Source organism: Carcharhinus amblyrhynchos, chromosome 7, assembly GCF_965287045.1.
Source record: "Carcharhinus amblyrhynchos chromosome 7, sCarAmb.v2.hapA, whole genome shotgun sequence".
Classification (NCBI taxonomy): domain Eukaryota; kingdom Metazoa; phylum Chordata; class Chondrichthyes; order Carcharhiniformes; family Carcharhinidae; genus Carcharhinus; species Carcharhinus amblyrhynchos.
In genome coordinates this window covers 47554690-47573125 of record NC_137330.1, presented here as the reverse complement: position 1 = coordinate 47573125, position 18436 = coordinate 47554690, and the positions used below count along the sequence as shown (strand labels likewise).

The 18436-nt window shown below is 43.6% G+C and overlaps 1 protein-coding gene across 1 annotated transcript; it reads left to right on the top strand.

Moving 5' to 3' along the window:
- The first annotated feature begins 7080 nt into the window (after positions 1-7080).
- On the top strand, positions 7081-18233 carry rdh14a (retinol dehydrogenase 14a). Its single transcript, XM_080192248.1, has 2 exons — positions 7081-7444; positions 17076-18233. Exons 1-2 carry the CDS (start codon positions 7103-7105, stop codon positions 17688-17690), a joined length of 957 nt encoding a protein of 318 aa, XP_080048374.1. The 5' UTR covers positions 7081-7102; the 3' UTR covers positions 17691-18233.
- Positions 18234-18436: the final 203 nt, after the last annotated feature.

The following is an 18436-nucleotide window of genomic DNA, read 5'->3' as shown; positions in this document are numbered from 1 at the left end:
TTTACTTGGAGTCAATCAAACAAGAATGTGACCAGTTGTGCAATTGTAAGTACAAGTTACATTCTCTGAAATCTTACTGCTGTTTATGCCGGCAAGGTCTTATGGTCCCACCAACAGCATACCCCTGCCGCGTGGTTCCCCATGGTGAGGGGTGCGTTCAACGGCTTGACAACAGCAGGACCATAAGATCCCACCACCAGCCTGAGGCACACCACCTCTGCTTGCCACAAAGCATGCCACACAGGGGAGAAAGATCCTGCCCATTAAGTATAAATTGCATTTCAACTCTCAGGTTTAAAAATACCACTCTGGAAGCCCACCACAAAGTTGACACAACACTGTAAGAAACTACAAAAGGTCGTGAATGTAGCTCAGTCCACCACGCAAACCAGCCTCCCATCCATTGACTCTGTCTACATTTCCCGCTACCTCAGCAAAGCAGCCAGCATAATTAAGGACCCCATGCACCCTGGATATTCTCTCTTCCACCTTCTTCGTCGAGAAAAAGTTACAAAACTTTGAGGTCACGTACCAACTGACTCGAGAACAGCTTCTTCCCTGCTGCTGTCAGACTTTTGAATGAACCTACCTTGCATTAAGTTGATCTTTCACTACATCCTAGCTATGACTATAACACTACATTCTGCACTCTCTCATCTCCATCTCCATGAATAGTATGCTTTGTCTGTATAATGTGCAAGAAACAATACTTTTCACTGTATACTAATACAAGTGATAATAATAAATCAAATCAAATCAAAAACATCCCCATATTGTATTGTTAAGCAACATGGGTTTCCACCAATCTGTCATGTTCTCTGAGGGGACTCTTCAAATTAAACTTGTTTTTATTTAGATGAAATACCAAGAATTGGCACATAAGTATTAAATAAGGTAATTTACTAGGAAACTAATAATGTACATCAATAAATCATGTACACCAATGACTTCTAGAAATGGATTCTAGGAATCATTTTCAGAGATTTTTACAGAATTGCACAAGAAAATGGATTGGGAATTTACCAAAAAAGCCCATTTTCTGTGATAAACCCATGTTCAACTGTACTAAAAAAAAGCTCTTAATCACATGTGAGAAGTGCATGTTCCGAGGTAACCTTACTATCAGTTCTTGACTTTAGGATTTTACAAAAGACAAACTTAAATGGACATGGACTTTTAGGCTCAACCGTTAATGTTTATTAACACAGAAAAAAATACTCCTAAAGATCCAATACAAGAACTCGGAATTTGATTTGATTTGATGCGCTATACAGGCAAAGCATACCGTACATAGAGAAGGAAAGAAGAGAGAGCAGAATGTAGTGTTACAGTCATAGCTAGGGTGTAAAGAAAGATCAACTTAATGCGAGGTAGATCCATTCAAAACTCTGATGGCAGCAAGAAAGAAGCTGTTCTTGAGTAGGTTGGTACATGTCCTCAGACTTTTGCAGCTTTTTCCCGATGGAAGGTGGAAGAGAGTATGTCCAGGGTGTGCGGGGTCTTTAATTATGCTGGCTGCTTTTCCGGGGCAGAGGGGAGTGTAGTGTCACTGGGTGGGAGGTTGGTTTGCATGATGGATTGGGCTACATTCATACCCTTTGTAGATTTTTGTGGACTTGGGCAGAGCAGAAGCTATACCTAGCTGTGATGTAGCCAGAAAGAATGCCTTTTATGGTGCATCGTAGCAGACATGCCAAACTTCCTTAGTCTTCTGAGAAAGTAGAGGCATTGGTGGCTTTCTTAACTACATCATCAACTTGAAGGGACCAGGACAGGTGATCTGGACACCTTAAAACCTGAATCTCTCGACCATTTCTACTTTGTTCCCATTGATGTACCCATGATGTAGACAGGGGCATGTCCTGCCCTACATTTCCTGAAGTCAATAACTATCTCCTTCATTTTGTTGATATTGAGGGACAGATTATTATCGTTACACCAGTTCACCAGATGCTCTATCTCTTTTCTGTATCATGTGTTGGACCGGGGTAGGCACAGTAAGAAGTCTCACAACACCAGGTTAAAGTTCAACAGGTTTATTTGGTAGCACAAGCTTTTCAAGCGCTGCCCCTTCATCATTTATCTTTGTTTTTATTTTCAAAATTTGGGGGTATTAAAATTTGTGCTTATCAAAATGGAAGAAGAAATTGGCGAAAACGGAACTGGTTTCAGACTGCTAAAATCATTAGATCTAATACTAGAAATTGCTGATAATGATAACAGGGACCAAACATTTTGTATTCTATGATATTTTAACCAGAATATTTAGTAAACTGATTAGCCCCTTTGTAACGACAGCAAATGGACCTATATAAGACCATAAGTTATTCATCAGTGGTGACCTCACAACATCACATTATTGTATTCATACTGTACATGTGCCATGACGTCCAGCTGCTGTTCAATGCATGTTTGCAGATGGTACTTGATGCCTTTGTTTTTTCCAAACTAGAGCTTCTTGACCCATAATAATGGCAGAATAGCATGAATCTGGTGCAAGAGATGCTTCTTCTAAGAAATCACAGAATCCCTGAAGGAGGCTAGTTGGCCCATCGAGTCTGCATTGAACCTCCAATAGACAATCCCACCCAGGATCCCACCCAGACCCTATCCCATAACCCCACATATTTACCCCACAAATCTTAGGACAGTAAGGGGCACTTCAGCATGGGCAATTTACCTAACCTGCACATCTATGTAAGAGGAAAATGGAGCACTCAGAGGAAACTCACACAGGCATGGGGGAATGTGCAAACTCCACACAGATGCTGGAATTGAACCTGGGTGCCCGGCACTGTGAGGGAACTGTGCTAATCACTGTGCCACCCTCATGATGATGTGATGATACAATACTAAACAATGATAATACCACCAAATGATACTAAATAAACTTGTTTACTGGAATTAATTTATTTCACAGAGAGTTAGATCATTAAAGTAATCAGCATTCTCCAGAGGTGCTTATTGCTGTTCAAACTTTTCACTGGAAACCAATTTGATGTTCCCTCACTGCATCAGCTTAACACTCCAAGCAGAGAGGATACTTCAGCATCAGGTTTAGTGATTAGTTCATCAAAATTCAGTTATCAAATGGTCAATAAGTAGAGAAGAAAATTCTTCTTGTATTTCTGGAGAGAAACATATCTTTGGATATTGCTTAAAAAATAAGCTCATTTGAACTGTTTACTACTCTAACAAGGAAGCCAAGTCAACACTATCAATTGCTGCATCAAGTGAATTTGGTTTGTGACTGAGTGTTTAGGCTTTCCATAACTATTCCAATTTTTTTCCTTCTACTTTAAAAGAATGGATTATAAAATGTGGCCAAGCAAAAATATGAGATTTATAATAATCCTATCTGAAAACTGAAATCCTACCCATGAAAATGCCTACACTTTACCTCACAGATCAGTCAGTGCAAGCAAGCAAGAATGATGATATCATCCTTATTAAAAAATTGCATTTGTTTGTAAAAATAATTAACTATTTTATTATTTTTCTCCTTGACACCTCTCCTTCTGAGGCAGAGGAAGCAAAAATCCATGCTCCTCCAATGTCTTCCCAGTGTAATTCCAGCAGAGGGCACCAGAAGGGCCAGAGATTACGCCAGGACCCAGTTAGACTGGTTGTGGAGTTTCCCGCAAGCTTCACAATATATGGGCTGCAATGTGATGATTGAATCATATTTGGAGTGAATTAAGATGTGGGCAGCGGAATTTTTGGAGAGTGTAAATTTTTGGGGATGGAAAATGGGATACCAGCCAGTAAAACATTGGAAAAGTCAAGAATAAAAGTAACAAAGGAATGGGTGAGACTTTCACCAGAAGATCAGCTGAGGAAAGGTCTGCGTGGAGTGATGTTACTCGGGTGAAAGTAGGCTGTTTTGGTAATGATGTGTTCCATCAGGAAAAAGATACAAACATCTGAGACCAACTGACTCAAGGATAGCTTCTTCCCTGCTCCATCAGATTTTTAAATGGACTTATCTTGCATTAAGTTGATCTTTCTCTATACCCTAGCTATGGCTGTAACATTACATTCTGCTCTCCTTCTCTATAAATGGTACGTCTCTAAACATGCAAGAAACAATACTTTTCATTGTATTCCCATACATGTGAGAATAATAAATCAAATCAAACCAAATCAAAAGCACAACCCCAAGGCTGCAAACAATTGAACTAAATTTAAGTTAATTATCAGGGGTGAAAAAGGTAGATTGGATATTAAGTTTATGGCAGGGACCAAAGACAGGGGCTTCAATCTTCTCCATATTTGATTTGAGGGTCTCTCCACACATCCAATGTTGAAAATGGGACAAGTTGTCTGGCAATTCTAGTGCAGTTACACCACTGCATCTACCTGGCAATGTGGAAAATTGTCCAGATATGTCCTGTTCACAAGAAGCAGGACAAATCCAAACCAGCAAATAACCACCCCATCAGTCTACTCTCGATCATCAGTAAAGTAATGGAAGGGGTCATCAACAGTTCTATCAAGTGGCATTTAGTCAGCAATAACTGTTCACTGATACCCCATGTTGGTCCTGCCAGGGTCACTTAGATCCTGACCTCACTACAACCTTGGCTCAAGCATGGACAAGGGTTGAGAGCTTCAAGTTTTTAGGTGTCCAGATCACCAACAACCTGTCCTGGTTCCCTCATGCCGATACTATAGTTTAGAAAGCTCACCAATGCCTCTACTTTCTCAGAAGACTAAGGAAATTTGGCATGTCAGCTATGACTCTCACCAGTTTTTACAGATGCACCATAGAAAGCATTCTTTCGAGTTGTATCACAGCTTGGTATGGCACCTACTCTGCCTAACGTCACAAGGATCTACAAAAGATCATGAATGTAGCCCAATCCATCACGTAAACCAGCCTCCCACCCATCGACACAGTCTACACTTCCCACTGCCTCGGCAAAGCAGTCAGTATAATTAAGGATCCCCACCCCAGACATTCTCTCTTCCAGTTTCTTCCTTTGGGGAAAAGATACAAAGGTCTGTAGTCATGTACCAACCAACTCAAGAACAGCTTCCTCCCTGCTGCTGTCAGACTTTTGAATGGACTTCCTTGCATTAAGTTGATCTTTCTCTAACCCCAGCTATGATTGTAACATTCACATTCTGCACTCTCTCATTTCCTTCTCCATGAATGGTATACTTTGTCTGTGTAGCCGCAAGAAACAATATGATAATACATGTGACAATAATAAATCAAATCAAAATCAAAGCCACTACACCATCTACAAGCACATTAGGAGTGTGATAGAATATTTTCCCCTTACCTGGATGTAGTAGTTCCAAAACACTCAAGAAGCTCAACACCATCCAGGACATAGCAGCCCGCTTCTATGGTACCCATCCACAAAATTCACTCCCCCCACTGCCGATGAACAGGGGCAACCATATGTACAATCTACAAGATGCATTGTAGGAACTCATTAAGTCTCCTTTGGGCAGCATCTTTCGCACCCGCGACCATCACCGGCAAGAATGAGAAGGGCAGCAGATATATGGGAACACCCTCACCTGGAAGCTATCGTCAGTTGCTATCCTGACTTGGAAATATATCACCGTTCCTGGATTAAAATCCTAGAATTCCTCCCTGCTGGTGTCCCTGCACCACATGGGCTGCAGTGCTTCAAGAAGGCAGCTCACCACCATCTTCTCAAGAACAACCAAGGATGAACAATAAATGCTGGTCTAGCCAGCAGGGCCCTTATCCCATAACTGAGTGAAAGAAAATTTGGAGAAAGTTGAGGGGTCCAAGGAGCTGGTGGTGATATAGAGCTGAGTGTTGTATGCATACATTCGAAACCTGATATGTGTTTGGATGGTCTTGTGAGGGTTGGCATATAGATGAGAAATAAACAGGTGCAAGAATAGATCTTTGATGAACTCCAGAGGCAACAGATAGTGAGTGGGAAGAGAGCAGAGTATTCTCTGGAGGCTTTGAACTAAGCTATGGTGGTTCCACTCACCTGGACAAAGGCAGAGAGGATAATGGGGCTAACTTTGTTAAGAGCTGCAGACAGATTGAGAAGGATAAGAGGGATAGTACATTATGGTCAAAGTCATCAATAGCATGCCTGTTTTCACTTCAGTGCCCCCCGACACGCCCCCCCCCCGCCCCATCACAGGATCAGGTTTAGGGTAAAGCCGACGTTTCAGCTTTCATCACAGTCTGATGAAGAAAGCTGCAAAAGCAGCACATCTCGCCTGGTCCTCAAGCCCAGCTCTTCTGTCAGTTGAATGGATGGGAAGGTGAGAGGACCTGTGTTTCCAGCAGCCCCATCACCTTTCAAAACACCAATGGATAGCACCAACAAGAGTAACAAAATTGGATAGCACCAGCAAGGTAGCTGCAGTAATCTTGCAGCAAAGTGTGTATCAGTAGGTGATGGTCCTCCTGCTTGCAAAAGATTCTCAGCTGTCAGGAGATGCCAGCACGGTGGTAGAATCGTTAGCACTGCTACCTTACAGCACCAGGGGCACAGATTCGATTCCTGGCTTGGGTCGCTGTCTGTGCAGAGTTTGCACGTTCGCGTTGTGTCTGCATGGGTTTCCTCCGGATGCTCCAGCCTTCCGTGCCCGTTGGGCACTGCAGGGGCTGAGGTGCCTTATAGACCCTGATAATCACATTTTGATTTGACGTGTCTTAAGTTTCCTTTGTACCTTTTGTTTCTGTTCGGGCTGTTCCCCCTCCTTTTGGGGAGCTGCCCCCTTTTCCTTTGTCCGAACGTAATTTAAGTTAGTTTACTTGTTTGACCCGAAAGACCGACCTGAACTAACGACCCGACAGAACCCACCCCCCCCCCACTCCAGATGCTCCAGTTCCCTCCCAGAGTCTGAAAGACGTGCTGGTTAGGTACATTGGCCATGTTAAATTCTCTCTCAGTGCACCCAACAAGTGCTGAAATGTGGCCACTAAGGTATTTTTCACAGTAACTTCATTGCAGTGTTAATGTAAGCCAATTTGTAATAAATGAGCTGAAAGAGCAGCCTTGGGTTTGGGGCAGTGATTGACATTTGCTAAGCTGTCAATCAGGCTGGGGGTGACTCAGTACTGGCCCCAGCTGGCACTGCCCGGTACTGCAGGATGCTCGCCCTCTGCCTGTCGGCGGTGGCCGCTCTCTCCATCGCCGTCTCCCTGGGCCGCTGGTTCATGGCGGCCGCCGCCGCCCCGCTTCGGGAGGCGGCCTCGATGCGGGGCCGGACGGTGATCGTGACCGGCGCCAACAGCGGCATCGGCCGGGCCACGGCGGCGGGGCTGGCCCGCCTGCAGGCCCGGGTCATCCTCGCCTGTCGCGACGAGAAGGCGGCCGCCCAGGCGGCCCGGGAGATCCGGGAGGAGAGCGGCGGAGCCGGGGAGCTGCTGGTCCGGCACCTGGACCTGGCCTCACTCCGCTCGGTCCGGAGCTTCTGTCAGCGGATCATAGAGGTAAATAACCCCGGGGGAAGGGGCAAATAACCCCGGGGGGAGGGGGCAAATAACCCCGGGGGGAGGGGGAAAATAACCCCGGGGGAGGGGGCAAATAACCCCGGGGGAGGGGGAAAATAACCCCGGGGGAGGGGGAAAAAACCCCGGGGGGAGGGGGTAAATATCCCTGGGGGGAGGGGGTAAATATCCCCGGGGGGAGGGGGCAAGTATCCCCGGGGGGAGGGGGTAAATATCCCCTGGGGAGGGGGCAAATAACCCCGGGGAAGGGGGTAAATACCCCCTGGGGAGGGGGCAAATAACCCCGGGGAAGGGGGTAAATATCCCCTGGGGAGGGGGCAAATAACCCCGGGGAAGGGGGTAAATATCCCCTGGGGAGGGGGCAAATAACCCCGGGGAAGGGGGTAAATATCCCCTGGGGAGGGGGCAAATAACCCCGGGGAAGGGGGTAAATATCCCCTGGGGAGGGGGCAAATAACCCCGGGGGAAGGGGTAAATATCCCCTGGGGAAGGGGGTAAATATCCCCTGGGGAGGGGGTAAATAACCATGGGGATAAATACCTGGGGGAGGGTGTAAATATCCCAGGGGTGGTAAATACCCCAGGAAGGGGGATAAGTAACCCGTGGATGGGGATATGTAACCCAGGGATGGGGGCCTTCACCCTTGGGGGGGGGAAGGGGTAAATACACCAGAGAGGGTTGTAAATCTGGGGAACAGGGTTAAAGAGCTGAGAGGCACTCTTAACAACCACCCTTTGACAGTCAATAGTCAACTCACTACATAAACACAGTGGCCCCATGAGTGGGTCAGAGACTAGGAATACTGTGGCCAGTAACTCACTTCCTGATTCCCCAGAGCCTATCCACCATCTACAAGACACAAGTCAGGATGAGTCCTGAATGGGTCCAGCTCCAATGACACTCAAGAAGCTTGACACCGTCCAGGACAAAGCAGCCCACTTGATTGGCACCACATCTACAACATAAGAAATAGGAGCAGGAGTAGGCCATCTAGCCCTTTGAGCCTGCCCCGCCATTCAATAAGATCATGGCTGATATGAAGTGGATTCCTACAAACATTCAATCTGTCCACCACCAACACTCAGAAGCAGCTGTGTGTACCATCTACAAGATACACTGCAGCAATTCACCAAAGACCCTTAGACAGCACTTTCCAAACCCATGACCACTTTCATCTAAAAGGACAAGGGCAGCAGATAATGGGAACACCACCTCCTGCAAGTTCCCCTCCAAGCCACTAGCCAATTTGATTTGGAAATATATTGCTGTTCCTTTGCAGTCGTTGGGTCAAAATCCTGGAATTCCCTCTCTTAACGGCATTGTGTGTCAGCCCACTGAACATGGACTGCAGCAATTCAAGAAGGCAGCTCACCACCACCTTCTTAGGGGTAATTCGGGAAGGGCAATAAATGCTGGCCAGCCAGCGACTCCTGTGTTCCACAAATGAATTTTAAAAAATACTCGGGAGGGGGCAAATACCTGGGGAGGAGATAAATAGGGAGCATAAATACCTAATGGAGGGTAAATGCTGATCAAACAAAGAACAACCCAGCACGGGAAACAGGCCCTTCGGCCCAACGAGCCCGCGCTGCCATCTTAACAAAGCATTTTCCTACACCTGCCTTGACTCGTGTGTATGCATATGGTACCCCTATTGTAACCAGATTCAGGGGAGAATAGTTTAGGGACAATTTGTTACACCAATCAGCCTAAGAGCACATCTTTGGGGTGTGGGAGGAAACCGGAGTATCCGGAGGAAACCCACGCAACCACAGGGAGAATGCGCAAACTCCCACAGACACAGGCCCAAATCCATGTGTCTACACAGCTAGCAGTGATAGTCACTGAGCTGTTGTGGTGCCCATCTGCTGGTCTAGTTTTAAGCACACACAACGACGCAAAGTACTAGGCCACTCTCGAAACATCCAAGAGCAGCCTACGCACGACCCACCGTGTGCATGCCCCTCGTTAGACAACAAGGTGGATCGGCACACCTGCAGATTAAAAGAGACAAGACATTAACATGTAGCATTACATTTCCAGTATCGTCCTGAGGCTCTGACCCTTTTTAAAACCGTCTCCTATAACCCTCCATCCCTGTTTCATTCTTGTGCCTATCTAAGTAAACCTTAAACAAGTCTAGCGTGCCTGCCTCCACCAGCTTACTTGGTAGTGCATTCCATACCCCCACGACCCTCTGTGTGAAAAACTTCCCTCTAGTATCCAAATTATACTTCTCCCCCTTCACCCTTAGCTCGTGACCCCTTGTGATATTTGTCTCCAATCTAGGAAAAAGCCTGCCACTGTTGACTCTATCTATACCCTTCATTATTTTATACACCTCTATCAGATCTCCCCTTAATCTCCATCTTTCTAAGGAGAAGAGCCCCAGTTTACTCAATCTTTCCTCATAACCCAGTCCTTCCATACCAGGCAGCATCCTGGTAAACCTCCTCTGCACTCTCTCCAGGGTCTCCACGTCCTTCCGGTAGTAAGGTGACCAGAACTGGACGCAGTACTCCAAATGCGGTCTAACCAACGTTCTGTGCAACTGAAGCATTAGACGTCAGCTCTTATACTCTATACCCCTTCCTATAAAGGCTAGCATTCCATAAGCTTTCTTCGCAACCTTCTCCACCTGGGTTGCCACCTTCAGAGACTTGTGCACTTGCACTCCCAGGTCCCTCTGCATTTCTGTACTCTTAATTGGTCTACCTTTTATCATGTAACTCCTCCCTGCATTATTCCTTGCAAAATGCGTCACCTCGCATTTGTCAGGATTAAATTGTATCTGCCCAGTATACCAGCCTATCTATATCCTGCCGTGTCACCTGACAATCCTCCTCGCTATCCGCCAATCCTGCCATCTTGGTGTCATCTGCAAACTTGCTGATCACACTATGTACGCCCTCTTCCAAGTCATTTATATTATAAAGAGAAGAGGCCCCAGTACTGAGCCCTGCGGCACACCACTGGTGACAGCCCTCCAGCTAGAAAAGGACCCTTCCACTACTACTCTCTGTCTCCTGTTGCCTAGCCAGTTTTCAATCCATCTAGATACCTGTCCCTGTATCCCATGTGCCTTAACCTTTTCTACCAGCCTACCATGAGGGATTTTGTCACACGCCTTACTGAAATCCATATAGATGACATCAATGGCTCGCCCATCGTCAACCGTTTTTGTCACCTCCTCAAACAATTCTACCAGATTCGTAAGGCAAGACCTCCCCTGAACAAAGCCATGCTGCGTATCCCTAATCAGATCACAACGCTCCAAATGCTTATACATCCTATCCCTAAGAATTTTTTCCAACAATTTTCCTACCACCAATGTCAAACTCACTGGCCTATAATTACCAGGGTTATCCCTACTGCCCTTTTAAACAGTGGTACCACATTAGCTATCCTCCAGTCCTCTGGGACCTTACCTGTGTCCAAAGAAGAGACAGATTTGCATCAGAGGCCCAGCAATTTCATCTCTCACCTCCCTAAGCAGCCTGGGATAAATGCCATCAGGCCCCGGAGCTTTATCAGTTTTTATGCTACCTAAAAACCCTAACCCTTCCTCCCTCGTAATGGATATTTCCTTCAACTGGTCTACAGCTCCCTCCAAGACATTACAAGACACCAAGCCCCTCTCCTTCATGAATACCGATGCAAAGTATTCATTCAGGATCTCCCCCGTTCCCTCAGACTCAATGCATAGTTCCCCTCCTTTGTCCCTAAGAGGACCTATTTTCCCTCTAACCACCCTCTTGTTCCTAATATAAGAGTAAAATGCCTTTGGATTTTCCTTAATCCTATCAGCCAAAGCCATTTCATGCCCCCTTTTGAGCTCCCTCCTGCTGTCTCTATATCCCTCCAGTGCTCTCTCCTTTCCCAGTTGCTTAGACCTAACAAATGCCTCTCTCTTCTTCCTGACCAAGTCCTCAATATATCCTGTAATCCACGGCTCTCTAATCCTGCCTTTCCCATCCTTCCTCTTTACCGGCACATGTCTTTCCTGCAACATTTTCAGTTTGCCCTTGAAAGCCTCCCACTTGCCAACCGTGGACTTGCCCGCTAACAACCTCTCCCAATCAGTGTCCTTCAGCTCCTTCCTAATCCGGCTATAGCCCTTGGTTAAATTCTGAGTAAATACTGAAAGAGGGTGTAAATAACCATGTGAGGGTAAACACTGGTTAAATAGCCATGGGAGGGAATACCCAGAGGTAAACCAGGAAAAGACCCGGGGGTAAATACTGGTAGATACAAGAGAATAAGTAGCCCTGGGCAAGTATTTGGGAAATACAGGGGGTTTGGGGAGAATACCCAGGGGGATACTGGATGGATACTCCATCTGGGGATGGAGTATCTATGGGATATATGCATAGGGAGGGAATACATGTAGAGGATATTGGGTAAATACATGGGGAAGCAAGTACCAGAAAAATGCCCAGGAATGAGTGGGGAAATGCCTAGGGAGAGGGAGTGAAGGGTATACTTTATGTTAAATACCTGGGAAGGAAGTAAATACCTGTGTGGTAAACAGCCAGAGGGGCTATGTTGGGTGATACTGGTAAATAATTGGGTAGAATATCTGGAAGTGAATATTTGGAAGTGAATATCTGAAGGGGAGAAGTTTCCAGGGAGTAAATATCCAAGGGTAAATATTGGGTAGGTACCTGGGGGGTATGTATCAACTGGGTACATTCATTATAGGTAAATATTTGGGGAATAACAGGGAAGAATACTGTGGGCTCTACTTAAATATCTGGGGCTGGGTAATCTAAGAACTGGGTGAATATTGGGTAAATCCACAAGGACTGGATAACAATTGAGTGAATACCTGGGGTCACTTATACCAGGGAGAGGTTAATTATTGAATAGTTAGATATTTTAGGACTGAAGGATGATAATCCAGGATTCAGGTGCACTGATAAACGTGTAAAACTGAAACAGTAATCCAGGTTTAGAGGATGGACAGACGTGGAAATAACAGACACTGGTGTAATAATTTGTGATCAGAATAAATCAGGACTAGAGGAGATTGGAACAAATATCCTGACACTGAAGGAATGCTGTCATAGTAACCCAGAGCTGTGGTTAATTGGGGAGAGGATAATAACCAGGATCAGAATAAATTTTGTGGGTAATTACACAAGAACAGAGTTATAAAAAATTGGAACTAGACACATCTGGGATGCTACTGATGTTAAAAATACCAAATTTGGGGATAAAACAGGGTTTCCGTTAACCTGACTTGGGTAGAAATTAGAGATAACTAATTTAGCCCTTGCACTAATAATCCAGCACTTGGTAACAAAAAATAGAGACTGAGGTAAATAGCCAGCTTGGTGATAGCTAACTGAATACAGGGTCAGTAATCCAGTCATGTGATTTGGTGCCATCTGGACTAAGCATAAACCAGCTCCAGAGATTTACTGTTCTCTGGGAAAAGAACCATCTCCTGATGTCTAACCTAGAGCTGGCCTTACACAATTTAAAATTGTAGTCCCCTGGTCCTTCCCATGCTATTTAGCTGGAACAAAATGTCTACTGAAACACAGTCGCCCTCTCAAAATTGATCAAATGACCCCCAAGTGAACTTTTAAGTGCTCTTTTCCAGCTCTTTTAATCTGTCTTGCTAACTAAAATGCCTTACGCTGGGAAATGGTCTAACTGCCTACTCAGCACCCTTTCCAAAGCTTCAATATCACTCAACCCATAAGGAAAGCAAAACTGGACACTACTCCGACTGGAGCTTGACCAAAATTCTTGTACAAAGACTATCACAGTATGCTTTGACTTATAGTTCAGTGCTTTCGACACCTTGTTAACTCTCTTTATCAATTCTCAGACTTCTTCATGAACCTTAAGAGATCTGTGTACTAGAATGTCCATATCTCTTTCTTTCTCTACCTTTTATGACTTTCACTTGAAGGCTTGTATAGGTTGATCATTGTCCTCCCCACATCCATAGCACCATACTTTTCCAAATTAAACTTCATTTACCAATCATGAGCCCAATTTCCAATAAACCAAGATCCAGCTGCAGTATTCCAGCAGTGTCAAGTATCTTAACGTTCTGTCAGATTCTATTTTCAAATTTCAGATCTTGTTTCTATATATACATCTAGATGATGAATAAATACAGTAAACAGCTACAGTTCTAATAGTGATCCCCCTAGAACATCACCAGTTGGAAAACCATAGGCCTTAAGTTGTTGTAGATGGATTTGTATTTCCAGAAAGTTCTCAATCCAGCTCAATAAACCATTACTAATACCAGATGCGTTGACCATGTAGGGGTTTCTTCTGAAATATCTTGCCAAATGGTTTTTGTAAACACTATTGACTAGGTTTCCCTCATCCACCTCAATGCTGATCTACTCAAAAAGCCATGATGTGGAGATGCCAGCGTTGGACGGGGGTAAGCAGAGAAGGAGCTAGAAAGCTAGTGCCAAATAAACCTGTTGGACTTTAACCTACACAAAAAGTACAGTCAATGTGTAAGACATTTTTGAAACTGTGTTTGGTTCCTTAATGTGTCCCTCTGTTTGTAAGTAGTCATATATCACATCCCTCATGATTTCCTCAAGGATTTTCCCGATTATTCATGTCAAACTACTGAATCAGAAATTATCCAGGCCTTATCTCTATTTTTTAAATGGAGACAACATTAACCCCCTTCCATTCAAAGGAACTGTCCAAGACCGAAGGAAGCTATTAAGTACGTAGGCAAATGGCTTTTATAGACCATTTCTAACATATGCCCCTTTGAATAGAAAGTCTATTTAGTTTATAAAACAGGATTGCATATCTTTCCTTATTTAACAGATTAGGATTGTATATTTCTTAAATTTATTCGTCAATCTACCCTGTGCTGTTAACACTGTTTCTAATCTATATATACAAGAGAAACATGTTTCAGATACTTGTCCTGGAAAGATGATTTTGTGACTTAAACCAAGGGATCTGTTGCAATATTATTCTATGGATGTAGCTTCCATTTAGCAAAATGTTCTCTTTTAACATTACCAATAATCTTCTTAATCCCTTTGTTCTGCTTTTCTTTGTATGAACTCTTGATTTTTTCAGCTCTCAGCATTTTCCGTTTCAGTTGCTGGGTATGTAGGGTTTTATTAAATACTTCAGCTCCAATGGTCACCCTCTGCTGCTGCTTGTTCATGTTCACTGGTAGTTATAGTATGCAGTTAGTAAAACCACTAATTGCTCACCAGAGAATCCTCATGGTGAAGGGCATTCTACTTCCATAATGGTGTGCATGTTGACTGAATTGTAGCAGCTGTTTAAAGGTGTCATCAGTTGTTAATCCACAGCCAATATATAATTTTGTTGCACATCTTAGCTTGTTTTTCCAAATGCCTCAAAGGTTTACTTTTTCCGAGTTCCTTCATGGCTACAAACATTTTCTTGTCTCCATGACAGTAAGCTTTTTGTCACATCACACTGCTTTTGCAGCAGCTGAACCCTGGGTTATAGTAAGGTAGGATGGCCAGGGGTGGGGGGGGAGCGGAGGCAGGTAGTATCATGGAGGTCAGATGGTTCATGCCTGGTTAAAGTTTATATTGTTTACATTACTCCCTCCAACATGCTGGTTATAACTCAAATGTCTCTCTCTGGTCATTCCACTTAACCGGCAGGCTTGCCCAGTGCCACGTCCCAACTACTCAAACTACTAGTTGCAGTCAATCTTGAAGTATGTTGAGAATTACTTGTAGACAGATCACCATTAGGCAACATTTTGGTAGGACCAGTGCTATCCATTTTAGGACCAGGGCTATCCAGTTGCTTTCATATCCCTGCACTTTCCCCATTGCCCTGCAACTTTGTCTTCAAATGTATGTTATGTAGAATCTAGCTCTGTCTCCTCTGTGAAATATGACGACAGTGCAAACTAGGTACAGATTTGGATGGAGCTGGAGCCTCCACGGAATTCATGAAGATGTAGAATTCAGGTGTTTGGATATTTAAAGTTTGTAGAAGGAGATAATAGAGAAGCGGAAAGGGGTTCTTACTTTGATGGTCAAAAAATGTTCTAGCTCCTTGTTGCTTGTGGTAAGCTACTGAGGTCAAAACTAATGCGAAGATTTCTGAGAGCTGAACAGCAGACGATGAGGACTCTAGTCAGTGCACATGTACTGGCCTGTTTCACAGTGTGAATCTGCCTGGTATCACTCAGAACATCATGAAGAACTTCAAGCTGTCACACAAAGGCACATTGAATAACCAGAAAAGATGGCAGTGTCTGTGAGAGGCAGTTTCATGGGGGTTTCAGGCTCGACAGAGCAGTGTGCTTCAGCAGGCCCCTCTTCTGGCTTCCGCCACAGCTACCTATCTAGTCAAGGTAAATAGATAGGAAAGGTCTGTTTGGATACGCGAGTGCAGTCCTGAATTGGATGCACATGCACAGAAGGATTGCTTAAAAAAAAATCCTGAATTTTCCAAGCCCTCTCGCTAAGTCATAAGAGCAAAGAACATTACAGCACAGGAACATGCCCTTCAGCCCCCCAAGCCTGCACCGATCATGCTGCCTGACTGAACTAAACATTTCTACCCTTCCGGGGACCATATCCCTGCATTCTCATCCTATTCATGTATTTGTAAAGACGCCCCTTAAAAGACACTACTGTATCTGCTTCCACTACTTCCCCCGACAGCAAGTTCCAGGCACCCACCACCCTCTTTGTAAAAAAAACCTGCCTTGTAAAGAACTGAGGCTGAATTTGATGAAGAAATCACATCTCATGGAAAATTCTTAAGAGTTGGCATATATGGATTGAGCAAACCTTGGTCAGGTTAGAATAAAGTTTCTTTTACTGTGGGTGAATTAGGAAGTTCAGAATGGGTGAGACCAGTTGCACTTTTCAAAAGTGAAAATACATTTTATGGTGATAATTTTTTCCTTTAAACAGAAGACAGATGACCAACAATCATGTGTTCACTTTATGTGAAATGACACGAAATATATACACAAATATGAGAGATTCTGGTAAATAAGGAATAGTCAAGTTTTAGTGCCAGAGTTTCTCACACTTCAGATTCAAGAATGGTAGCACAGTATTTGAACTGTGATACACTCACATTTAGGAATTTAGGAGACCATATTGTTTAATGGTACTAATTGGCAGCCATTTGTAAATGTTTGAACACTTTCCAAAGAGTTGTCAGGTAATTTATTGAGGGCTTTTAGTTTGTGTGCATGTGTGTTTCCATCCTACATAAGCTTCCATTTTTGTTTTTGAAAAAGTATGTATATTTTTTGGTTTGTTTCCATCTTGCATCCATCCCAGCACCTGTAGCTTTATTTGATTATGAATGTTGACAGGTCCAAAACTAGGAATGTATCCAAGACCCAGCTTGTATCAGGACCTGCAATGAATTTCCATTCTTATAAGGGCTTTTCCATTGTTATTTTTCTTTAAAAAGGTGCATTCGCAGTACGAAAAAAGCCTGCAAAGTATTCCTGATTTAACTAGCATTAATAAAGTTGCAGAGGGCAAAGAATTCTTATTGCTTCCGATTCCTTTAAATTGTTTGTGAATAAAGCATTACAGTAATGGATGAAAAGTTTTAAAAACATTTCTATCCTCCTCTCCATCCCTCAAAGGAAGAACCAAGGCTAGATGTCCTAATCAATAATGCAGGAATCTTCCAGTGTCCCTACATGAAAACTGAGGATGGTTTTGAGATGCAGTTTGGGGTGAATCACCTGGGGCACTTCCTTCTGACTAATCTCCTCCTTGATCTCCTCAAACGCTCTGCCCCAAGCAGGATAGTGGTGGTATCCTCCAAGCTCTACAAGTACGGTGAAATCAACTTTGATGATCTGAACAGTGAACAAAGCTACAACAAAAGTTTTGGTTACAGCAGAAGTAAACTGGCCAATATCCTGTTCACTCGCGAACTAGCCAAACAGTTGGAAGGCACTGGTGTCACTGCAAATGTGTTGCACCCAGGCATTGTGCGCACAAACCTGGGAAGACATATCAATATCCCTTTACTTGGATTACCAGTTTTCAAGCTGGTGTCCTGGGCATTCTTTAAAACGCCAGAACAAGGGGCACAGACTACACTTTACCTGGCTACCTCTCCAGAAGTTCAAGGTGTGTCAGGGAAGTATTTTGGAGACTGCAAACAAGAGGAATTATTGCCTAAAGCAATGGACGATGCAGTTGCAAGGAAATTGTGGGATATGAGTGAGAGTATGGTGGGACTAATGTAACTACCAAAGTGCTGTAAATATTCTGCTGGACTATTACCTGAAATGCAAACTTTTTGTGTGAATTATTGCCTAACTGAATATTTTTGCTGTGTAAGAAGCAATTGTTATATCAGTAAGCACAGCCCAGAATATATTTTAAAGTTAGCAGTTGCACAGAATGATGTGATAAAATAATTTGTTGGAAAGTGCTGCGTTTGATATGACTGGTTTTCTCCATATGGTTTAAAATTGCTGTTTCCTGGATTGTAATACGTGGGTGTTATTTGCCTTTTGTTAATGAGTCCCATTCCGCCACAACAAACATTGTAACTCTGGAGGGTAAAGGGCAACCCTAAACCTCTTCCCCTAAACTTAATAACTCTTTTAAAAGGAAAGGTTATCGTATTATGTAATGGAAATGCCTGGTCCTGTTTAATTGATATTTTATTGGAACTACCTGGCAAATTTGACCCATAGAACCATCCACTGCAGTGTAATTTAAAGGGCTTAAATTACTTTGAATTTTGTAACACTTAGCAAATAAATTCGATTCCTGAAAACTAATATTGAAGCCTGCTGTTTTGTACTTTATAAAAAAGCTATTTTAAGAATAGCTTCAGAAGTTTAAAAGTTTCATATTTTGAGACTGTGTCTAGTAAAAAGTGAAGTATTTCTGAGTAATTTTTACATACAACATTTTCACAAGAATTGTAATTTAATGAGGTATTTGAAGGATTATAGCAATTACCTTGATTCAGTCAGGCTAC